At 43.4% G+C, this 26,033-nt stretch overlaps 1 protein-coding gene across 25 annotated transcripts in view; it reads right to left on the bottom strand.

Annotated features, from left to right (window-relative positions):
• The window catches only part of ESRRG (estrogen related receptor gamma), a 506,557-nt gene that overhangs the window by 108,770 nt on the left and 371,754 nt on the right, over positions 1-26,033 (bottom strand). For all 25 annotated transcript variants that reach the window (XM_053912604.2, XM_053912602.2, XM_053912606.2 and 22 more), the window contains one exon: positions 17,800-17,916. In XM_053912604.2, coding sequence (XP_053768579.1) covers positions 17,800-17,916 — 117 coding nt within the window. The remainder of the gene's footprint in view (positions 1-17,799; positions 17,917-26,033) is intronic.

Genomic DNA, 26,033 nt, shown 5'->3' on the forward strand with positions numbered 1-26,033 from the left:
GCCAACCCCAGGCGAGCACGCTATTCATGCACAGTCCTCTTGCACACACATCGATGGCACGTACACAAGGCCCAGCACAGAAGTGGAGGGAAAAAACCCCCAAAACCCAAACTCACGTGTGTCCAAAGAATATTACAGTACAGATGCAAACCTGATGTCGTTCAAGAATCTTCCCTTCTGAAAATATTTAGCCCAGGTAGGGTAGGTGGAGAGTGACAAGATTCCCTAACAATTGGATCGATATTAAAGACTGCACCGTGGGATTAGGAGAAACACACCTCAGCAGAAAACCGACGTTCCTGTCAATTACATTAATTATTTTTCAGATACATGACACACTCTTACGGTGTTTTATTCTGAAGAGGCATTTGAACGTTTGAGAGGGAAATGAGTCCGGGAGGGAGAAAAGGAAGGAACCCTGAAGGGCTGAGCTGCTTTGAAATGAATCTGGAAAATAGTTTTTCAGGATTTCTCTCCAGAGCCCCAAACAATAACAATCTGGCAAAGATTAGGATATTGGTTTAAAGGGTAGATAAACCTCCTAATTACAGCTATTGATGACAAAATGACTGCTACTCCGATCGCTAACAGAAGATATTAGCCAGCACTTGACCCGTCAGCAGTCAACCACCGACAGAGAGAAATTCACCCCATCGAGCTCCATACACCGCCACAGATCACTGTGTTCCTGCTCAGCCCAGTACCAGCGCCTCCGGACCCAGCGAAGACCACGAGCATCTACACGGGCAAGCTTCCGGTTATCCCGAGTGACTGTGACTTTCCTTTCAACCCCCAGATATGACAGGGTCAAAGGTAAAACTGCCAATGAGAATGAAAGACGCAGGCATCCCTTTAATTAGATACTGGTATTCAAAGACTTGGAAATTCCCAAGAAGCCACTTTGCAAAGCAAGATTTACAGTGTTATTTTTTTCTTTTGGGGGAGGAGGGGGGTCATTAGGGGAGGGTGGGCAGTGGGCTTTTTCAACTAGGCACTACCGAAAGAGAGATTTTTGAAAGAACGAAATGGAATACACTGTCAGTAATTCAAACCGCCTCCAGACTTTCTAGTTCTCCCTAGAGAAAAAACTCAAACAATTTGAAGTCTTCAGAAACTGTATCCAAATCCTTTCTCTAACTTCATTAAGCTCCAGTGCTTCAAAATCGTTCATAGCAAGTACTTTAATTAGAGACGAGCCAGTGCAGGGATCGCTGCGAAGGCAGGGCATCCACCCAGTAACCAGACTGCCCGGCGGGGAGAGGACTCGTACTCCACCATGCGACTCTGTGAAGGGACATCGTGGGGAGCTGGTCCAGTCCCTCCTCCCCCTGAAGTACTGAGGGGGTGGGTGAGTGGCCTACAGAGAGAGATGCAAACAGCACTCTGGCCTCGTCAGTATGCTGCCAGTTTACCACTGTACGTAGAGGGAAAGAACAGAAAATGTGTTAAAGAATTTTTTTTCTACGACAAGTAGTAAACAAAGTCATCTGTACTATGCAAGCCTGTTCTTCCTTTTTTGTCCCTCCTCCCTTCTCTCCCTTCCTACCTGTTATCTGTGCTTTCTCTTTCTCTCTAGGACCAATCTTCCAACCCCAGCGCCATGGGACGGACGCTGCTGCCATCACAGCTGCAGGGAAGGCACACAACCAGCATTCAAGCGGACAGGTGCCATGCACACCTCTGTGAGGCGGACACTGCTTTAATGTCCTAGAGTCAGTCCAGGGGCGACCCTGGGAGGCCCAGCCCATGGAGGAGGAGTCTGGGCTCTCTACTCCCTGGCCGGAGGAAGGGCTCTGAGGCAGCGCTTGAGAAGACGAGGAAAGAACGCACAGATTCCAAGTGAAACACAACTTCAAGCCCAAGTTGTTCAGAGATATAAAAACACAAAGAAAACTAAATCAGAACAGTTTTTAAGGGATCACGTACTTGTTACAAGTTCTGGGTAGAGGAGGAGGCCCTTTCTTCACTCCTGACTCACAGATTAATTACCCTAAAAAGCCAGAACTGCATGAATATTAGCACCTACCAAAAGAGAGAAAAAAAAAAAAAAGAAAAAAGAAAACCTGTTGATGTCACAAATTAAACTTGGGAAAAAGTTAATAATGATGGGATAGAAACAGGATTCTGGGGAGTCAAGGTCATTTGTTTCTGGTCTGTGACAGACTTTCCTGCTGCCCTCCCAGAGCCCACGGAGGGGTCTCTGTAATTCTGGCAGGTTCTGCTGACCCTGCCTGTCACCTTCAGCTCTCAAGAGCACACAAAAGGGTCTTAGGCTGGAGTCACACAGCGCACATTCGGGGACCTCTGGCCCCAGTGAGGCACAGTGAGAACAGCAGTGTGAGGACACCCCAGGCCCGCTGTGAACAAGGCACTCGGTCATTTTGGAGGGGAAAAAAAAATCCAGAAAGATGACATTTGAGACCAAGCACAACTGAGCTGCCTTGGTTTAGCCAGGTGGTGCCCTAACACCTGGACATCAAAATAGCGACAATGATGCTAACAGCAACAGCCCACATTTACCGAGGACTTTGTCAGACATTGTGCTAAGTATTTTAAATACATCATCTTCTTTAATCCTCACAGCAAACTCTGTAGAAATGCATTATTATCTTCATCACTATTTTATAGATTTAAAAAAAAAAAGGCTAGGGACATTAAGAAACCTGCTAGGAATTGCCAAATTAACAGCAACTCAGCACGGTCTAATAGCAAATTCCATGACCTTAATAATGTGCGGTGCAGAAAAGTGTGCTTATAACACAATTCCAAATATATTTTCTTTATTTAGCAACGGCATGTATTAGCCCGTGCCTTTGGAAGCTATCACACTACCTACGGGAATGCTGCAATGCACGAGGAAAGTAAGGATTCATAATTCCCCCCCTCCACTTCCCACTGGCCTGAATTCCTTTAAAATATCCAGCCAGGAAGCAAAATGAAAGTAATTCATTTTTAACGAAAGAATACAGAACAGGTGCCGTAACACTGCCCGTTAGAAGACTTTTTACCAGTGATCTCTCTCACTATGATGGAAAGGAGGCAGAAGAAAAGATCTGGCAACTGACCTCTGCCTCCCGGCTCATTAGCTGTTTTCCGATGTGCAAATGACCCTGGTCTCCCAGGACTGTGGAGGAGCTCAGCGGACTCCCCCTCCACTAGAACGGTCTCCTTCCGGGCCTCTGTTTAAATCAATGCACTAACTGAGGCTTCTCGTTAGGGTCTGCGACTGCAAGTGAAGGACAGAAGGTGAGGAAGGCAAGAAGTCCCAGCTCTCTCGGCTTGGGAACTTCCAAAGAGGCCAGTTCCCCAGTGACATTCAAAGAGCAGTAGAATTGCTTGTCCAGGCGGGTGGAGGGGGGTGGTTGTTCTTGCTCCCTGAACGAAGCTTGGGAGAGATTTTCACTGCTGGAGCAAGTAACCAAATAGTGAGAGATTCGTGAGTGAGCCGGGAGGTTCTCTAACATTTCTTTTTGGTGTCGTTCAGTATATTTTAATGATTATGCTATTATGGTTGTCCTAATTCTTTTCTCCCCTTTCTCCCCCTTCTGCCTTGCACCCCCTCACCCTCCAACAGTCCCCCCGCTCCATAGTTCATGTCCATGGGTTGTACATGTAAGTTCTTTGGCTTCTCTACCTCCTATATTCTTCTTAATCTCCCCACCATCTATTTTATGCCTACTGGGACTTAGCTAAGAAATAGCAAAAGATTAAAAACTACACACAGCAAAATGACAACACACTTTATACCATTTCTTAAGCACACGGCGTTTGAATTGAAGTCCTGTTCCTTTTACTTTGTCACCATTAGTGAAGCTTTCTTTGTCTCCACTGTCCTCTCCAGATTCTAATTAATGACTTCTGGGGACAGCTCCAGGCACAGACAGAATCGTGAAGAAAGTACTTTTGCTCGCGGATCACACACGTTTGCACCTGTTGACCACCGAGCGTGAAAGTGACGGTACAAATTGAAAACGGAATCATCAGACGGTGACCCCAACTGCCCCCCCGGGACCGATGCTACGGTGTCTGCCAAGGCACAGCCATCTCTGACTGTTGGCCCAGGAGGGGTGCTGTTCGGAAAATACGAGTGGCTCCCACACAATTCAAACCATGTCTAAGGAAAGATAGAAATGTTCTGCACAGAGATGTGGTGGAATACCACAGGGGTCCTGCAGAGAGCGATATCGACAGAACTCAAAGCCCATTCCTATTCTTGCCCAGCCCTTTTGTTTTACAGTATCTATGATAAGGGATGATTCTGGAATTCTAACAGCTCTGCTACCAAAGGCATTCCCGGAAATGAAGGTCTCTGGGCTCTCAAAAGTAAGTAACAGACACCAGGGGCTTCCGTGTGACAGGAATATCAGTTCGCCTCTCGATACTCTGGTAGGATGAACTCACGAAGAGGAAAACCAGAAGGCTTCACAGAGAATACACCGGCTTCGGAGTCTGCGAAATCCGGATTCACCCTGGCTTTACTGTTTACTAGTTGTCTGATCTCAGGCAAATTATAGATATAAATTATTTAAAATAGGTCTTGCTTTTCTCATTTCTATTCATTAACTCATCAAATGTCTATGGAGAAGGTAGATAACAAACAATGTCACTTCTCATTTTTCTCTTTCTTTGCGGGGGGCACTCAGGATATACCACGTGCGATATAGTCAGGGTATTCAATACAAATTTAATACAAAACGACTGCTGAAACACAATTGTGTCACAGTCACACACGCAAAGGGACACGTAGAAATAATTTATATATCATGAGAGCCTCTGAATTGTTTTTAAAACCATTATTTATGACAAAACTATTCCTGCACTGAAATTTTCATAATGGAGCTAAAAGCTAAAAAAGAGATCCTGTTACATTTTATTGAGCACCTACTATGTCTGCGATCGGTACGCTAAGGGTCACGGAGGACTAAAACATAAACAGACAGAATCCCTGTTCTGCAGTTGTTTATGCTTTCCTCCATGAGACATACTAAGTGACTAGCAGAATACCCAAAGTTAATACTAACACAATATTTTCTGAGTTCTGGCAGTTTACTGGGCACTATGCCAAGGGCATTACATCTATTACCATATTTAAATCTCAAAACAACCCACCCCTGGAATTATAACTACAACCCCCATTTGACAGATAAGAAGTAAAAAGCACAAAGTAACCAGCTCAAGAAAACACAGCAAGTAGTAAAGTTTGGATTGAACCCAGACTCCTTTTCGGCACCATCCAAGAGTCACCAGCCACGTGGGACTACTTAACTAAAATTAAAAATTCGATTCTTCAGTTGTGGTAGACGTATCAAGGATTCAATCAATAGTCACAGATGCCATCTGCTCTGAGAGACCAAGCTCTTAGTCATTACCATCTCCATTCCGGGGTAGGAAACGTGAAGTCAAAATGCCCAAATCTATGAAACAACATAAATGCCGGTGAAATTCAAAACGGGGGGAAATCTATATGACTGTAAGTAAGGAGACTTACGATAAACTCCACGAGGACAGAAGCCTGTCTGCCATGTCCGCCTGGAATCTCTGGCACTTAATAAAATGAGCGGTATGGAGTCATGCCTCAAAAAATACTCACTGAGTGGATGGACACAGGGTGGATGAAACAACATTTAGAGATGAGCTTGAATAATATGTACCATTTGGATCCATAAGTAGCTACAAAGCAGCTCCAGGAGGAATAACTTGACCCCAACTCAAGATGTGATAAAGAACTGGTGTATTTCTTGAAGAACAGACAAAAGTATTTACACAGATTAGGCATATGGCAAGAACCCACTTTCCTTCAAATATTTCCAAATTGTGCATGAATTGATAATAACCTAAGACTGGCTAAGGTCAGAGTAATTGCCATTTAATTGGCTTCAAATATACTGATGATTATGATAATGTTGATACTGAAGAGACTTAACAGTCCTGGAGATAAATGTCTCCGAGATCCGAGAGGTGAAGGCCTGGGAGGAGGGGCAGGGAGGGGGTTAATTAAGGAGGTCAGAAGCTTGGGAGACGCCAAATGGCCACTCGGTATGGTGTGAAGAAACTTTGCTTTTAGAAGAAATTTTAGAACAAAAAAAGGTGTTTTTTTTTAAAGGGGGGAAGGGGAATGGGAGGAAGAAGTTGTGTGCCCCAGAAAGTTATGTATGGGGGGGAAGTGCAGCTGGGAGAAATTCATTGGACAGTCCAGGGACAAGCCACTAAATCAGGGCTTGGGTGGCCACAAGGACGACAGGGGAGCTGAAATCTGAGAAGCTGCACAGGCCAAATGGACTTGACTTCCCGACAGGAAGTGCAGCATGCTGACCGAACTGAGCGATCAGGACAGACGTAGGTACAAACATACGCTGCGATAAACTGGGAAAGGCACATGATCTAATTCACACGTATTCTTCTCAATCACTTCCCCATGTCCCTGATATACCTAAAAACTCTAGTAAAATAGTCCAGGCCTCTTAAAATTATGATTACACAGCCTATGGTTCCTGCCCATGTAGAAAAGACTTCATGGTCAAAAATGGAATAGTTGAGTAAAATAGGAATTCTGACTCTAAGTACATGGACTCTTTGGACAGACAGGTTCAGCAAAGGGCCACTGCTAAGACACCCTCCCTTCGGGTTTCCCCGGTGGGTCCCCTTTGATTACCACAGTCATCAATGAAATAAGAGGTGGTTACAACCGGGGCTTTGAAATAGTAGGAATTCTAACACTCCTCTCAAAGGTCTCTAATGCTTCCTGCTTTCCCAAATATTTCCATGCTATGCTCTTCCCATGGCACTGTTGATTCAAAAAAACATTTAAGCTGATATCAGTAAAAACTACTTTATCATGTAGACAATCAGCTGAAAGCCATCCCACCTGAGCACCCCTTCCTCTTGTACCTGGCTGTGCACGCTACCCGGGGAGCACGGCTGAGTGGGAGTGGCAGGTCCCTGATATTTGTTCTAGCAGCCACAGAGCCACACTGGCTCTCAAACAGCACAATCTGTCATTCACTTAAGTCTGGTTTGCCAGGAAGCCCAAGGATGGACTCCCCACCAGTACCATCAGGCCCAGGGAATTTGGCTAGCACCAGGCACCAGAGACTTCTGCCAGCTAATTGGCTTTGGGGAAGCCGCTGACCTACTCTCCACTGAGTGGTTTTTGTGAACCTGGAACCCAGCCTGCCTCTCATCATTGATCAACCTTGGCCAAGCCAGCTGGCTTGTTCCTTTGCAGACAGCTTGCCTTAGGGAACCTGGTTGGTGGCTCTACAACCTACTAAGCAAGAGAGAGACACAAAACTACAGAACAGCCTCTTAAGAACTGACTGGTGCTTGCTTTCTTTTGAGGGTGACTTAGGAATGAACAAAATCCTGTAAGATACCTGACATAACCTGGTGATTCACGAGTTAGGAATGGTGCCCAAATGAAATGAAATCAGGAAGCACTTCATTAAATGAGCTTTGTTCGCATCTACCAGACTCCTTTACATTACATTTAAGCACAGTGTCATTTAGATGGACGCCACATTGACATAGGTGTGCATTGGTGAAAAGGAGCAAGAATCTGTTGGCTGGAGACCAGTGGGAGGGAAAAAATCAACACCAAGGGTCCTCTGTGTCTGGGGAAGCACCCCCACCTCCATATCACAAACTGAGGTGTCACAGGAGTCTCAGCGCTTGAGCAAATGTTGAAGCAGGTTTCCCCCCCGGGGGCGAAATCCATTGGGGATTTTTTTACAATCCGAAAGGAATAAAAATGTGTAGCATATTAAATACCTGCTGGCTTCCTATGTCAGGGTCACAAATGGAAATGACAAATGGGGACGATCAAATAAATGATTAACTTTTAATAGTACTCCAATTGAAGTAGGAGGAAGGGAGCGAAAAGAAGTGTTTCTTAAAACTTCAATCTTTCTGTCCTCTCTCCAACAACAGGAAGCAAGGGCAGATTTATTCAGCTCAAGTAATTCTCTGGTAAGTTTACATGAGACAATCCATCTGCTTCATTTCTAAGGGAACTCTTGCTTTTGAAAAACACGCACATGTGAAATGGTCTCTGGTTTCAGAGAACCGGACGTGCACAGGAAGCATGGGACGGCCTCGGACCCCCACGGATTATCTCCAGAATCATGGGTACATCTCTCAAACGTTAGCGCTTTGATTTCCCCACTCATTAAACGGGTAAGATTGCAACGCCCACTGGTTCCCTGCCCTCAAAATACCTGAGGCAGTGAACCAGATGCCCTCCTCTCTATAGAGACAAAACTTATGGGAAATTTGGTTCTGAAGTTCACTTTCTGAAAACTGGAACCAGAGAACAAAACTTGGCCACAAGGCCAAATGTTCCTCTACACTCCCATTTGGACTTAGATACGATGTCAGCTACTGTTTCACAAACCCTGAAATGAGGTGCCCAGGAGCTAAAGAGCTTGAGTGTTGCTGATGTTTATCCACACAGTTTATCATCAGCAAGTTCTTCCAAAGTTTATGTTGGGAGCACAGGAATCTCCGAGGGGGATGACACCATAAAAGATGACCTAGTCCAACCGCCGCATGACACTTGAACTTGATCTTACATTTCTCAGGGTTGTGGGAAGCTCACGGTCCATTCTATTTCTGGATAGTCAATCAAAAACTCAAACCAGTGAAGTGAGACCTCATTGAAAACAAACAAACAAAACAATTAAAAAAAGAAAACATGATTTCCTTAAGTAATCTTTTGAAAGCTCAGTATCTCATAGCATCCATAGCCTTGGAAAGATCCTAAGCTAACCATATACTGGGGTATTTCTATGGTTCATAAAAAAAATAAAAATAAAAAAAAATTAAAAAACTACATTAAATACAGAGCACTGGCCTGCTATAAAATCCAGACTCCATCACACAAATCCTTGCGAGAACTTTGGCAAGTAGGGATGTCTCTAAGTTCCTGCTTCCTCTGTAAAATGGGAAATGCCCATCCTTGGGGGTCATCGCAAGGATTAGCAAAAAAAAAAAAAAAAAAAAGTAAATCCAACTAAAGCATACAGTACATAGCCTAATGCATATTAAGCTCTCAAAAATGTGTTATTACTTTTACCTGCAAAATTTTTGCTATTCATTTCAAGATATTTCATATCAACAAAAAGATCTCCAGCTGGTATCTGTACATGAAGTAATATTTTTTGTGGCACCTTAAATATATTCCCCAGTGGCTTAGTGTTAAGACAGAGCTCAGAGAGAAGGTGCTCTTTGCTATTGCTTGTACTATAGCTTGGGAGTTTTGTTTAATACTCTGCATTAATGAGGGAGCTTCTTAGGATAATATTACAACAGAGAGCGCAAGAAATACTGGGGAGGTCAACGCAGTTCTATTAACTGTCATCTAACACAGAAATATTTTCCTTGAATACCATTAAAGCTTTCTCCTTTTCTTTGTTCTGCTTTTTGAAGGCAGTAAGAACCCAAATTTCCCTACCGATAATTTCTGTTTTCGACTTGGCAACATAATGATATTAGACTTCAGGGGGAAAAAAAAATTCACCTTGGCAATGTCTTCTTCAGAGGTTTTCACAAAAGATATTTTGTTAGGATAAATTTACCAAGCAGGCTCTTTAAGTAAGCAAAAACACAGCTGCTTGTTACTAAATGACCTGAGTAGCTTTATATATATATATATATTTTTTTTTTTTTAAAGAGAACCTACCTGGAAAATGCTACACCCTTTAAATGAACTTTTTATTAAAATGGAAGCTATGGAACAGAGAGTAATCAGACAAGGAAGTTGCTCTTCGCTACTCCTGCTGACAGTGTAAGCCCAGAGGACCTGAGTCCTCACTGTACACCACATATGGATAAAGACACAAGCTGGGGAGGCAACAAAAACAGTTCTAGGATAACTTTTCTTTATGTCCAGGGGACTCAAGACAATGGATGGGAGAGATTTCATAACAGCTACATGAACAAACCTGTGCTGTCTCATGTAAAAATGCTCCTTGGCTTATGATGTGGTTGTGTCCCAATAAACCCACAGTAAGTTAAAAAACATCGCTAGTCGAAATGTATTTAATGCATCTAACTGCTGGGCATCATAGCCCAGTCGAGCATGCCTTCACAGTGCTCAGAGCATTTCCACCAGCCCACACTGGGCAGAATCATCCAACACAATGAGTACATGGTAGGGTATCGTGTTTGACCCTCACGATCGCATGGTTGACCAGGAGTTGAGCTCATTGTTACCACCCAGCATCACGAGAAAGCATCATACTGCATATCACTAGCCCAGCAAAAGGTCAAAATTCAAAGTATGATTTCTACTGAGTGTGTATCATTTTTGCACCACTGTAAAGTAAAAAAAAACCCTAAGTTGAACATTCCTATAATGAGGACCTTCTATATATGTATATATGTATATACACACACAGGCAATGTCTTCTCTCAACTAAAAAAGTAGAAACAGCAGGTAGACCCCCACAGACTGATAAACAGGGCCTCTGGACACAGAACCCTCTAACGTGGAAGAGGAGGAGTGCCCGGCACCCCTATACTCCCATCATTTCTTCCCCCCAAACATCAGGTGAGCCCTACCAATCCGTGAGACAGAGCAAAACATGAGGGCCTTCCTTTCTGGAGAGAGGGGCGACTCATGATGGATTTAAGACAGTTTGTCAAGCCAAAGGAGTTAGACAGGGAGGGCATCAACAACATGACCTTTCTCAGATACTGGAGTTCCACCAAGGAATGGAAATAAAAGATCATGTGAGATGCTCGGACTTTTTTCTTTTTACATTAATTTCTTTCCCAGGGATGTCTGCAGAGACAGACACTAACTCAGCATAACCAAAATGAATGACGGAAACGTACTGCCCTACGCGTGGTCGTAAAGCTTGCCCCCCCACCCCGGACCTCCACAGCCCCTGCTGCACAAGGCCTCCTCCAGCTCACCAGGAGCTCACGGCTCTGCCTGCCCCATTAGCCTGGAGGGCCTTTCTTATCCTCAGTGGCCTCGTCAAATGCCACACGAGACACTTGGTTTCCTGAGATTAGAATACTGAGGAAAGTCCCCTCCTTATACATGTCACATGTCCCTATGGGCCTTGTTAAACCCATAAGCTCTGTGGCCTCCTTGGGAGTGCTGGGACTCCTTCTCATGTGCTTCACCCTTGAATGGATATTCCAGCTCACTACAGGCCTGTGGTGCTGAGACTGTGGGCCACTGACCCAAGGGTGGGGCAGGAAAGACCCCCTGTTTGGCTAAGGCTGTGTGACACAGCTTGTGAGAGACACAGAATGGGCCTGGCAACATGGCATACTGACATTGAACCCCGTTCCCGCTTTGTCTGCAGTGGGCCAGCGGGTGGGCCACCAAACTCTCTGAACCTTGGGCTCCTCAACTGATGAGTAAGACTCTGACACCCAGGGTCCCACTCCCCGCCTCACTGGGTGGGGTCTTAAGGGAAGGAAACCTTAATATCTCACGCCCTTTCCGCACTGAGGGTGAATAATGCCAGATGCTGGTTCCCAACCTTTGCTGTGACGTCATCCTGAACAGAAGGACTCACATTTCCACTGTACGGTTTAAATTGCCTACCCAGGATCTGCATGCTTGTATTTGTTAGGCTTTTAAAAACTGATGGGAAACTGAGCACCTCTGTAACAAAAGCTTACTTTAAAAGTGTCAAGTCAAATGTGAAAAGCAACTGCAGTTATCAAGTACAACGATGTTCCGTGTTTTATTTGCTTTAAGGACTCATTCCCTCCCCCGCAACCCCGGGAACTATTTAGAAGGCATTTAAAAGTCTTTACACTCTCTTCCCCTCTCATTTTTGTCAATATTTTTATTTAAAAAATGTAACAGCAAAACTTCAAATAAACCTGACTGGTACCAATCCAACAATCTGTGATGGGATTTCTGATGCCCAGAGAAATAAAACTCTATGGACAGAACGTCAATATATTGACAAGAGATGGTAGCGATTGTGAGGAAAAAAGGCGAAAACGTTTTTCAAACACAGGCAAAAATGCATAATCAAGAGCTCAACTCCCAAGTATTTAAATACCTATAAATTGCCCTACTATTCCTCCAACTCTCACTTCTATTAACTTTGACAAAAATAACAAATATACTTCCTGCTTTCCTACAAAGATGAAAAGTATCCAAAAAGTATTGTTAAGATAAAATTTACAAAAAAAGCATAATTCACTAGTCACGTCTATCAAATTATTGTTCCTATTGTATCTCCAACCTCCCAGATATTATCATCCTCATCTTTATACTTGTGTCATATTTGGGTATAATATTTCTGTAGATATTATATCATTTTTTTAATAAAACTTACACTAGAATAGAAGGGATGAGAAAGAATGTACTCCAACTGCTCTCCTCTTGCATATTTGGAAGTGGAGATAGAGTTGAATGGGCTTGCCCCAAAGCCCAGAGCTAGGTAGTAAAAAAGTCAGAATTAAAAGCTCAAGCACAATAGGTGGCCAGATGCGTGGCAGAAGCTCAGTTAATATTCATTGAGCTGTACTAAATCTTATTTCCAGCCTCTGTTTTTTTTTTCCAACTATGTTCTGATATCAAAATTTCATCAGTGAAACTTAACGTACCAATGGGACTAATAGAATCCTTATGTGATTTGTCCATTTTCTTGGTAGACAAAGGTGTGGGCTCTCCTCTGTGAATCTAAACCACTAATCAAAGGCATCCTTCACCTCTAATGTTGGTGGTAAAAGCATCTGCTTCAGGTGAAGTCCCTCTTTCTCCTTGTTATACTACTGTCTCTCTTTGCTTCACCTGAAGTCAGATATTAGAGAGTAATTTCCTCGTGAAGTTTCTGAGCAAATTTTACTTATTGACGTGCTTCTATAAACAGTTTGGAAAGGGTGCTAAGGCCACTGATATCGTCAAAGGATAACGGATTTTGCATGGATTTGTGTTTGTCCACCAGGTCAAGATGATGAATGACCTCTGGATTCTAGCTCCCAGGGCCAGATCCTGTGTCTACGTGGGTTTTCACCCAAACCTCTCAAGGTCAGTTCTATCATCAGCCCCATACTTACAAATAAATAGGCTAAGGCCAGTGAGTCCTACAGATTTTATAACTTGCCTCAAAACCAGGAGGTGGTACAGCCAGAGTCTAGGTCTACCTGACCCTAAAACCTGACCCTGAGGGTCCCCAGCAACAATAGTTAATAATGTCTATCTGGTCCTTACCTCAAGCCATACCAGGTGCAATGCACTTAACCTGTGGTATCTTATTAGATATTTACGGCCCTCCAATTGCAAACACTGCTATTGCTACCATCATTTTACTGATGACGGCATTAAAGAGGAGAAAGGTTAAGGACCCTTTTTTTTTAAAGGCAACATCGAAAAGCACACTTTTTGGGCATGAACTACCTCAATTAGTCCTCCAGACTCTGGCATTCAGGAATATCATACTGTGCATAAATGTGGGTGTCTTGCTCCCATTTGTGAGAGTAAAAAAATATATATACATTTGAGTTGCCAAGCAGAAAGCCGTCCATGCCATAAACAACAAAAAGCCCTTCATCCTCTCATCAGTGGCTTCTATACCTAAATGCAATAATTACTGCTTTCATAAAACGTCTCTGTTTGCCACTGGCAGAGAGAAAACCAAACCAGTAACCCCTGCAATTGCCTTTAAAGAACCAAGGGGAGAGATCAAAATAAAAATAAATCTCGACCAGATTTATAGGAGCACCTTGATTAGCTCTTGTTTCTGCCCTTCAAATAAACAATACCTGCAAAAAATGAAAGGCGGATGTTGGGACCAGATATTTTGTAACAGATGGGCTCTCTCTGACATACGGTATGGGACGGTGCTGAAAACATAATGCTGGCCCATCATTTGTGAGGCTCACCAGCAAAGTACAGCCCAGAACAAAAAGAGAAAAAAAAAAAAAGTGGGGGATTTTTCAGGATGCAGAATGGTATGACCACTCAGATTTGAACAATCATTTTTTAAGTGTACTTCTTTTTTTAAAAAAAAATTGATTTTTAAAGAGACAGAGGAAGGGAGAGCGAAGGGGGAGAGAAAAATATCAATTTGTTCCACTTATTTATGCATTCATGGTTTGTTTCTTGTGCATGCCCTGATGGGGGATCGAACCCACAACCTTGGTGTATCAGGATGATACTCCAACCAACTGCCCTACTCAGCCAGGGCTTACGTGTACTTTTTCAAGTTGTGTTATATTCTGATCTTTTGTGGATTCTCCACACGACTGTTTCATTGCTTCAACTGGTACAAGTTTTTGATTGGAAAACTCTAACGCGAAAGTCAAAAGTCACCCATTCAGACACCGCCCTGGTGCAGGCTCACGAGAAGGCGTATCTGATAAGAACGTAATTATGTGCAATGTAATATAACTGGGATTGTTCGCCCACCCTACCGCCACTCCCCTTTTGCACCTCATATCATTAGTAGAAACAGTGAGGGATAAAACTAAGGATCATCATTTTTAAAAGCATGAGAGTCTCGTTCTTCTATAAACTGCCTTCTCAATAAAAACTTCATTTCCCTCAGGCAACCCTGGATGGAAGATGCACCGGGCTAGTTGAATAAAAATACCGGTTAAAGGAACAGAGGTTCCCATCAAAGCTGTTGAAATCTGATTTCATCTCAGATTCCAGAACTAATGTTGTTTTTTGTTTAAATAGATTTTGTCTGTCAATTTCCAGACCTGCCGCGCCATGGGCCTGTACGGACTGCCGCGGTCAACATGGGGGTTATAGCGGCAAATTGCATTATGGACTGGTAATTGAATTGAACAGGTTTACATTTGAATAGATTTACTACATCATGATCTCTGACATACTGCAAGGGCCTGAAATCCCTCTCCATCCATAAAGATACATTTAAGACAGTATCATTCTCTCCAGGCTGAGAAGGCAGGTCTTGAGCCAAGGAGATGGCCACACATAATTGTGCATTTATATGCAGGGTGGAATGCTGCATTTTTTTTAGGTTCAAAAGAAACAGAACATTCCATATGTACTAATAACTACTCCATCCTTTCTCTTTGGGGGAAGGCAGAGAACTGGTATTTGCCCATCAAAGTGGGCATAAGGGGCGAAGGAAAATAAATTATGATATGAGTGTATCAGCCACAGCAGGAATTTCCTTGAAAACAGCCCCTCCAAAGGCTTGATAACAGCATCTGAAGAGGTGTGAGTTTGCGATAAGCACCAGGCCCATTAACTTTCACCAACAATGTTTAATTAAACACAATCCACGGTCACTCTCAACACCCTTCAGGGCTGCTCCTGCTAAAAAGCCGCAATGGGGAAGTTTATTTAGGGGAGAATAGTTTTTCTGCTTCCTCCTGAAGCCTGGAAGGGCACACAGTTGACTGAATTACAGTAGCAAAATTGAACTAATCAAAAATATTTTCTATCTACCTGGAAATGGAAGCCTGTCCCAATGTACTCCAGTTTTTGAAAATAAAATCGAAATTTAGAATCTGTCGATTCAAAAGTTGTTAATTCATGTATTACTTTTGTAGCATGTTTTAAAATTCTGATTTGCTTTTTGAAAATAATGATTTCTCAACTCCCAACTCTTAATTAAACCTTTTTGAAAGAGCATCATCTTATTTTGAGTCACTATCGCTCAGCCAGGTGGCACAATAAAAACGGAAAAATTAACCGCCAATCATCGTATGTCGAAATATGTTTTGTTTCTTACTCTGCTGTTGGTTTTAAGGCAATGACTAAGATAATAGTTTTCAACTCAAAAAAGTAAGCTATCGGGACCGTCCCATCTAAAAGGAAAACGCTTTGTCCCGTGGGCAGGGTGGTTGCTGTTGGGGTTCGGCCGTATGTTTCCCTTTGCAGAACTGTCCTTTCTGCATTTTATATAAGCTTTCTCTAGCACGAGTGACTGTGTCTGTCTGTTCCACTGTGGTGTCGCTGGGGCCTAGCACAGTGCCTGGTGTGTGGGAAACACGTAATGAATATTTAGAGAATAGATTGCAAATGTAAAACGTACCAGCTGTGAAAACTAACAGGACCAAAGGCTGTACAGTGAAAATGAAAAAATAGGCATTTCCCACCCTCGTTTTTATTCATTAGTGTAACACTATCATTACTTGTCTTTATCTGTCTACCCTCGTATGCCTGTCACCTTCTACCATTCTTCTCCTTTCTCTTTATGTAAATAATTCATATTCAAATGTACATTTTGATAGAATTTATAATTTAATATGAGTATTTGTATATAAAATACACTTCTATATAAGTTGAACCACACTAATAGGTAATTTGTATATTTTTTCTTAACATGGCAATATATTTTGGTCATTTTTTCTGCAGGCTTTAATGATAAAGTTATGCACTTGTTTTGTTTGTTTTTTTTACAGCTTTTTTTTACAGTTGAAGACCGGAAGAAGAATTTGATGGTCTTTTTTGTTCCCGTCAAAGAAGGAGTTAGTTCTTAGTGGACAAGAGGTACAGAAACAGAACCTGAATTCCACACACCCAAATATCATCTGACCCACCCACCATCCTGTTACAAAGCTCACAGTAAAAATCTCGGGATGAGACCAAACCAGGAAAAGGTATGAGATTGGTAACCATACTAACTGAAGCTCTGGTTCGCTCCTGGGGAACAAATGTGGCTTCCTCTGGATTTGGGAGTTAAAAAAAGCCAGTAACCTCGAGTAACAACAAAATGCCCAAATTCACAGAGCCAACCCCGGGAACAAGGAAAATTCTATGACTTAAGAAAAGCTATACCTGAAAATATTCAATTTACCTAATTTTCTTTCAAACTTCAATGACCACATTTTCAAGTTGTTCCTTCATGAAATGATCATATTCATTTTACATTCTGGCAAACTTTCTGAAGAGAGAGAAATAGTAAAACCTACAGGCAGTATGTAAAGTGTACATTTATAATAGCACACACATGTAGGAAGATACCTTTAGAAAAACAAAACAGTTACACCTAGGGCTTCCCAGGAAAAGAACAATTTTTCTCTAAGCCAAAACATTAGTTTCACCACATGCTGAGATATACACGTATTTCAAGCACTTTCACACAGGTGGAAGGTGGGGGAATTCTGAAGTCTGACGACTTGGTGCCAGTTCCTGGCTCTGCGAGCTCAGTCTGTTTCGCACAGAACACGCATCCCTGGTTATCCCGGTATGCTCGTTGCTCTTACCCTGACTGAGAGCAACAACTTCGATGCCTTTATTACAAGCTCTTTATACTAGAGCATAACTCCCAAAGATAAGATTAGAAGAGAATAAAGAATGTTGTAAATCTAAGATTAATTAGGAAAAAGAAAACAGAAACTATATGAAGTAATGGATATGTTCATCAGCTACATGGGAGAAATTATTTTACAAAATATATGTATATCAAAACATCGACTTAACGCACGTTACATATATACTTTGTCAACTCTCCCTCAATAAAGATGGAGGAAACTCTCTCTCATGAGCCGAGTCATGAGAAGGAAGCAGAAAGACAGTGGTGGGGGCCTCCTGGTTGTTCTTCACCTTCCGCCTTTTGGAAATTGAAAGGATGAGAAGAACCAGAGCTTCCCTAACGTACCTGGTAGGTTGAGCCGCATATCAGCCATGCCCTACCTTGTCCCTTCCTGTCGATGTCAGCAGTTGGCAGGGAAGTACCAGAAAGGTCAGGTAAAGAAGGAGCATTCTGCCATCAGACGCAGGGTACTTACTGTGACCCATCTCTTCCTGGTTTCTCTACCCTTGCTGCAATTCCTCGTGCATGCCACGCCCCCCGGCCCGCCATTCCCACCTGCAAACACAGGGCTCCTGTCAAGGGGCCTTACCTTCCTTCAGCATGCCCACTTTTAAACACTTCATGAAGCGGCAGGCTTGGCAGGATTTACGTCGACGCTTCGTGATTTCACATTCATTCGTGGCCGGGCAGCTGTATTCTATGTTACCTAAAACCAGGGTGGGGAGAGAAGGAGATGTTAGATGGGCAAGACCCAGGAAATGTTAGCATCCCAAATGCAGGGCCATGTGATTCTCGCCCCCTTCCCTCAAAAAAAAAAAAAAAAAAAAAAGGCACATGGGATTCCTGAGGACGTCACCAGTGTCACAAGGCTGGATGCTCCACTGCAACCATAGATGATACATTGAATGGTGAGGCAAAGACAGGCGAGGCTGGCAAAGCTCTTCACAAGGGTCTGCTTAAAATTAGCCTTTAAATCAGGATGCCCCCAGGCAAAGGCCCCCAGTCTTCCAGGGTCTTAGGATCCAAAAGAGATTTCAAAGGAGATTATTTCCACAAGCATCAAAACTGTCTTCTCTATCATTGAGCCTGGACTTCTCTTGGTGACTATGCTGGGATGCATCAGGCTTACTGTCTTTGAGACATAAACTTTATGGTGATAAATAATCTGCCGGCTAATGTGGGATCACAGGAAGCTCTGAGAGGGCAGCGTCTAAAGTTACCTGCTTCTTGCTGCCACGCTGACCAGTTTTACAAACATCTTAATGCTTGGTAAATGCCTCTTACTGGTAAATCACGATCATAGTTGTCCTCCTCCTCCTCCTCATCACCATCGTCATCATCCTTGTTATACTATTTGCATAATGAAATCCAAACACTCCAGCCCCATAAAAGTGTTACGAATAAGAATAGACTGCTTTGAAGCTGTGTTTTTACTATTAGAGGTTACATCACTTGCACTAGTACCGACACATTTGAAATGATATGTAGCCAGAAGAAAACGGAAACTTTAACTTGATTTTTTCTTTCTCAGTTAGTCACAATGGCAGCATGTGGTATGTGCCCTGGGCCTGCCTACAGCTTTGGAAGCAACCTGCCTTTAAACCAAAGCTTCTGGGCCCTGGCAGGGTAGCGCACTTGGTTAGAGCGCCATCCTGCTGCAACAAGGTTGCAGATTCAACCTCAGGTCAGGGCATATACAAGAAGCAACCAACGAATGCATAAATAAGTACAAAAAGAAATCTCTCTCTCTCTCCCTCTCCCTCTCTCTCTCTCTCAAATCAATAATTTTTTTTAAAAAGAAGCCTCTCTCCCCATCAGCTCCGTGGCATAGCGCTGGAAGGTCTTCCCTTCCTTCCCAACCCTTTCCCCTTGTGATTAAGTGCATTAGTATCTTAATGAAAATGCATTCTGTTTATTGCCCTCTTGGGAAGGGGGGAGGTCATCATACCAAATGCATAAATTGTCATCAGAGACAGTCCGAGCGTAATTGCAATTTTGCTGTTCCCTGTCTGTACTACCCAGGGTCCACCCAACTCCCCTGAAACCTGTGCCGATTCTAGTAATTAGCATAGAGTCTGCCTGGGACCATGGCATTGATGAAATATTTCAGAGTTAATCACACTTTGTAAACACTGATTTATATTGACTACCTTTCTCCAGACCGATGTCTCCTCAGTAAATATCACATTAGTGGATTGCAGGGTTACACAGACTCACAGCCCCAGCCACTGCCAATACAACAGGAAGTAATACCTAACCGCTTATAACCACCGAAAATTGGTTCAGTAGGCACGACTTTAAAAAAGGGGTGGGGGGAGGAGGGAGGCTGTGCATTATAATGTGAGATAAGCCCATCCAAACCGTTTGACTAAATTAGCATTCTAATTCAGGGCATTTACACGAATGAGAGCAACTACCGTTTTCACATAAGAGGTTAAATAATAAGAGTAATATTAATTGCATCAACAGAAGCACACCCCAGCACCTTCCTCGCAGACACCACTCATGCCATATTCACAGAAAACCAAGGATAAATCACAGGAACCAGACGGGCTGGGTCCTGTCTGAGAATTAAAGGATTTAGAATATGAACTTCAGATAAACCATTCTCCACTGCGGAGTTGCTTTAACCATCACTGAAAATTTATTTGGCATCAAGAGAGCATTGCTAGTAATTTCCTAGGGGTTAATTACTATTCTACTACCAGAACCTTCCAGCTACACGGCCCCTCCACATACTTATTTAAAAAGAAACCCAAGTCCTTGCTTTCTTGGAAGAGCTGAACGATGACTAGTTAGAAAGAAAAGAAAAAATGTTTTCCTAACGGCCTTTCCTCCCGTTACTGTGCCCGAGAAGTCAGTATGAAGGCAAATAGGTCACTCTCTGGTATGGAGGTGTGAGAGGAAGTCCCACACTTTGAACCTAGTGCCAGAAACTTCTACTGGGATGCTCTACCATCCACCCCCATCTTCTCACCCTCCAAATAACCATCTTTCCCTTCAAACTGGTACCTCTTCCTCTTTGAAACGTATACCCTCATGCTTCACAACAGCATGCTTCCGACAGGAACCCGAACCAGGCCTGGGTGACCTCACACCTGGGCTGCAGCAGCCACCCCAAGCTGGGCGCTTCGCCTTCATCCATCCCCATTTAATCCCGGCTGCATGCCACTATCATACCCCACCTCCTGTGCTGTTTTGACCACTCACCACCCTATTTTTTTTTTAAATCAATAGATTCATTCCTATGGCCTCCGAGATTAAATGTCTACTCTAGACTAGCTAACGAAGTCCCCACACATCAAATGTTCACCTCCCCTCTCAGCAATGCAACAAGTATGACCTTGCATGACTTCCTGACGCAGCCAACGTGACATTTTCCTTTCTGCTGAGTCCTTCAGACTTCGCCGAGAACGACCTATCTTTGCCCCTCTTTTCTTCTTACAGTTACTTCTGTCTCCACGTTCAACTCAAATTCCAGTCAAATCTTTCATGAAAATATCACAGCCCATCCTGGCAGATGATCCCTTGGTTCCCCTATCTTTTCAGGCACTGTCATGCTGTCCAGCCATGCCGCGTGGTGTTATACCTTTCCACATGCATGTTACCCACTAGATGGTAAGACGCTGGAGGCAAGAACCATTTCTAAGGCAGTACAGAAATTTTCCACGAGAAAGTAGTGCGTGAGTCAAGTGATACCCTCAGAATGACTTAATACCATCTTGCTATCTCAAGGTCATTTCTATGAACGTCAATTGCAGTGCTGTCATGCAGTAATTAACATCCACAAGATCAAGTGAACTGGATATCCTGCTAGAAGCCAGGTCAAGGGCACCGGGAAAATCCTCCTCCAAATCCGAAAGAGTAGAAGAAAATTCAGTTAATTTTCAAAATCTTGAAAAGTACCTTTGACGACAATGGAAATGCATGGCAAAACAGAGAGAAATTATCGAGAAAAAAAAAAAAACAATAAAATCCAAAGGCTTCTGGAGTAAAGGGTGCAAAGAGGGGAAAAGCTGTAAGTGGCTTTAAAGGAAATAAAAGCACATCTTGATATGAATAGGGTAAGAATAAAGGAAAATATGAAATACAGATAGATGAGCTATTTAATTTTATCTAATTATAATGCTTGTTTTATTTTTTTACAAAGTAGGTACTCTCAGAATTGTAGCCACATTGAGCTACAATTGTAACCACATTGGAGAATATAGTTAGAAGTGATTCAACAATAGCAGCCAAATCTATGAATGACTCTTCTAGGAACAAGTGCATAAAGATTTTTAAATTTCTTCATAAAACAGAATTGTCAAATCGCCACATGAGACTGAGACCGCACACCAAGAACCATTCCAGCTTCCTCTCTCTCCACTACATTCCATAACTCTTCAGTGACAAAGAGAAATGTAAAGGCAGGAAAATTTCTAACAGTGTCTTGGAATGAATTCTTGCAGGAGGAACTCTGTCTTTTCAACGAGCCCGGAATTCAGTGGCAGGAACTGGGATGGGGCAGAGGGACATGGCTCCTGCTCCTGGGGAGCACACAGCCCTACAGAGGAGACAAGACACGTCAACAAATAACAAACAACCGAGCATTATGATGGCTCTGGATTCAGAAGGACCGCACACACTCACACACATGCATTTCCGCAAATGCACAGCTGACACTCCAGGAAGTCTGTGAATCCATCACACGGGCAAAAAGGCTTGAACTGGGCTGTAAAAAACATAAATAACTACATTTAGGTGAAGGCCTCTTCCCACCACTGCAGGGAACACACCAATGTTGGGAGAATTTCCTGTGAATGGATGGAAAACACAGCGTCCCGGAGTGTGTCCACAAACCACACACCTGCAGCTTAAGGGAACAGAAATGGTTTACGGTGAAATCAGGTATCCTGCAGCCGAACGTCCTGTTTCAATGAATTTGTCCTGACAAACACACATGCGTGATAACCTGGATTTCACTTAAGTAACGCTGGTTTACCTCCCAAAAAACAGATCAACACCCTCCCGAAGCACGCAGTTGCTGCAGGAAAACCTCTCTCATTTCCGAGCCCTCCCATCGAGTGGCTTAGCTCATTGTTGTTGGCTGTGCGCACCCAGCCAACAAAGTCTTTGATCCATGTGAGAGTCCACGGAGAAGCTGCCCTTGAAAAACCTTCCCTGGCACTTTTACTGCTCGATAAACAAAGCATTTATCCAAAAAAAAAAAAAAAAAAAGCGCTGCCCCCAGCACCTGGGTACCAACGTCCCATCTATTTTGGTAATGGCTCAAAGACATGACTCCCCGCAGAACTTATGATCTCCATGGGGCACTTGTTTTCTCCGATTCATGAAAGTGGAAACTGCACTAAAGCATTTCCAATGGCAACTCTGGGCACCGGGAACATTCCCCACTAGACCAACACGCAGGCCGAGGCAGAAGTTCCTGTGCACCGTTCTGAGGCCCCTTTCAGACAGGGCGTCTTCTTGGATTACTGCTTGCACTTTTCTGGGACACGCTTGTTAGATGGCACTAGGGACTGGATCGGGCAGCTAGGGAGGGCAGGCTGAGGATTTTTCCAGTTCTGCCAAGAGCTGGGGGAGTGGGCTGTGCTGAGAGAGTAACCGAAATCCGTGGTAGAAGCTGTGGAGGGGTGTAAAACAGGCTGACAAGAGGGACGGAACCTTTTATAGTACCGCCTGGTGGCTTTTCAGGAAGTCCTGGGATCTGATTCCTTAGTTCAGAGTCTTTTGTACAATTAGTTTGCAGGCAATATAATTTTCTCACTTACTGCTTAATAGAATCTTGCAGCTAGCTGGCGGAGGGAATAACAGGGTGTATGTAAAACCGCAGCCTGGAGAGCCAGTGGATAATTTGTATATTCCTTTCAGTCACTTAATGGACTTTTACAGTTTGCCAGTGAAACGGCTGAATGATGTAAATTAGCATGGCATCTCAAAACCGAAATAGATGGCAAGTCTGTGCCCCTGACTTACATCACGTGCACGCAATAATGACGCGCTCGGCACAGTTCCTGCGGGTTGCCCTCTTGCTCGTAAGCACAGACGTATGGACATCATGATTACAGAGCCCATCTGAAAGCATCCGCATATCTCCCCCAATTGTTTTAATTTTATTAACAGAACCAAACGGCTTGCAATGACCCATAGGGCACTCCGAGTGCGGTTTACCCAATTGTTTTCCCACATTAAGTGATTTTAAAATAATGCGATTACCTCAGTGCACAATTCCAGAGCATTAAACACATGCAGCCAATCATCTGTAGTGTTTTTGTTGTAAATGCCCAGAACAAAAGAAAACCCTCTACTGTATGGTAGTAAAGGTCTTTTTCCACGCAGAGATAACTTCCCTTTCCTTCTCTTTCTTGTGGCTAATGCTTCTTTGCTTCTAGCTACTTTCTGCTCATTCTACCTGAAATTAAAAAAATAAAATGAAACACTATACCATTTATAGCTGGGATCACATAATATGGAACACTAATTGATTACATACATGTAGCAAAAAGTCATAAGTCCATCAATGGGCACTTGAGTGTTGTTTTTTTCCCAAAGAAAACACCCAAAGTTAGACTTCAAAATAAACTACCTAGAGACACTGTATCTGTTCCCGAAGGACACTTCAAACACTTGTTGAAGCTTTCTTCAGAACTCCCACCAGGACCACCTGACAAAGCGTAAAGGAGGGAGGGGTCAAACTACACTTCACTCATCTTTACCCAGAACATGTGACTGCCCTCTTCATCCCAAGTGTGACGCCAAATGATTTCTGCCCATTATTAAGTTTTAAATCTCCCGGAGAATTTCAAAGCCCTCCAGGTGGTTGAAGATATTTCGATAATCGAGAATCTGCCTCCAGTTCTGAACGACGATGCCCAACATTACTACAGAGGACAGCGCCAGACTGCTAACGGGATCCCCGACCACCCGCAACTATGCGCAGGCTGGGGCACGTTGCCCCAGGGGCGGAGCACTGTCCCAGCAGGTGAACAGTCACACCTGGTGCCGAGGAAAGAGGTCGCACACACGGGGATACGGCAGGATCTCACGTTCTGCATTTCTCACTCCTAAAAAACGAGGTTGGGAGAAAGGCGTGTGTAGAAAAGGTCTTTTGATATTTGGCTCTTTAAGTTTCTACAGGATTAGAGTCTGCTCATCACGAGTGTCACACAGAAGAGCCATAACAGCATGTAGGCACAAACATGGTGCATTTTCACAGTGAAGCTCATCAATGGGAAGAGATAGTGCTTTGCCCGTAAGAAAAAAAAGACCAGAAAGAAACCCACCAGTGAACAGACTTACAAGCCCTGAGCAACTTCCAGTGACTGGAGACCAAGAACATACACTCCAGCCTCGTCATCCTGTGAGCCCTGCTGGGTGGGTGGGGCCACGGGGCCAGCAGCGGGTACCACCAACAACCGCGCCTCCCTGTGCCGTCTGCCCAACCACAAGATTACATTTCCCCGTTGTACTCTACAACAACAACAACAAAAAGAATGGTTCAGCAGGAAAACAATGCTGTAAAATGAGGTGCATTTTTTTAGCATTGATTTTTTTCCAGTTTAAACAAAACATATTCCACCTCAGTTTCTCCCAAGTTTGTAAATATGGTCATTCCTTTATCATTTTACTTCTATGACTATTCACTAAACACAAGGCACTGTGCATGTTCATTTCAAAAAGAAAACGTGGAAAATGTCCTTGTATGCCCATCCTTAGCATCCCGCCTTGCGTGTGCTTCAGGAAACCACCTGAGTGAGGATGAGGGGCAGGAGGAGAGAACAGGGAGAAAGGAAGTGGTGGAGCCGGCTTCCGAGTCCAGCTCTGCCATTTATTAGCTGAGTGAACTTCACTCAGTTCCTTTACCTTTATTACTCTCAGTTTGCTGAAGGACAGGAGATGAACTATCATACCTGCTTTATACACTCTGTGAGCGTTACACGAATATTGATATTACAATAATATATACTTGTATTTTTCCTTCTGAGAAGAAAAGGAGAAACATTGTCAGAGTCCATTGTTTATGAAACCCTGGGACTCTAAGATCGAAATCTGGGCTTTGTGGTATGAAAAGAATATGCTATTTACCCAGAGAAGCTGAGAGAGGATTTTGTGTTGCCCACGACTCCAGTATACGTAGCTATATTTTACAGATGGTAGGAGGGAAAAAAGTGTAATAATTCATGTCATTTTTTAAAGCACCAAACTGTCAAAGAAGTGAGTTTCTGAGACATCATCCATGTGTCCTCGTGAACATTCCCTGTCACTCTATCGAAGCTCATGAACTGTCCGTCACCTTGTACTACCTGATTATAGTGGAGAGAAAAGCATTTGCAAAACTCTTCAAAAATCTCACCAAGCCTTATCTTTTGCCACAGTCCCAGGTCCATTTCTTCCCCTCTCCTAAGCCCACCTGCTTGTCTGACATCCACACTGAATCACTGTGCGTCCATTTCTTCAATGCAGGGCCCACAACACGGAGTTAGGGGCCTTGTGGGACTGACTAGCTCTTCTCACCCTCCCCTTCCGGAGAGCCCCTCTCTTTCCATTAACATACTCTGCTGCATGTGTCTACTGACCTGCCCACCTCCTGTGCCAGCTCTGCGGTCCTGGGGGCGGGGACTTCTCTAAGTCTCTAAGACCTTGGGGTCCCCTGCCTCCACGGTCTAGTCAAGTACGTGACCTATGGGAAGTGTTCGTCATCTGTCAGCTTGACTTTTAGTGATCCTGTTCCTCATTCCCTCATTTTAATGTTTTGCCCCAAATTATTCATTAAAAAAAAAAAACTAAGCATAGTCAAAAACACAGAATAAAAGTGACGGC

Source organism: Desmodus rotundus, chromosome 10 (assembly GCF_022682495.2).
Source record: "Desmodus rotundus isolate HL8 chromosome 10, HLdesRot8A.1, whole genome shotgun sequence".
Lineage (NCBI taxonomy): Eukaryota > Metazoa > Chordata > Mammalia > Chiroptera > Phyllostomidae > Desmodus > Desmodus rotundus.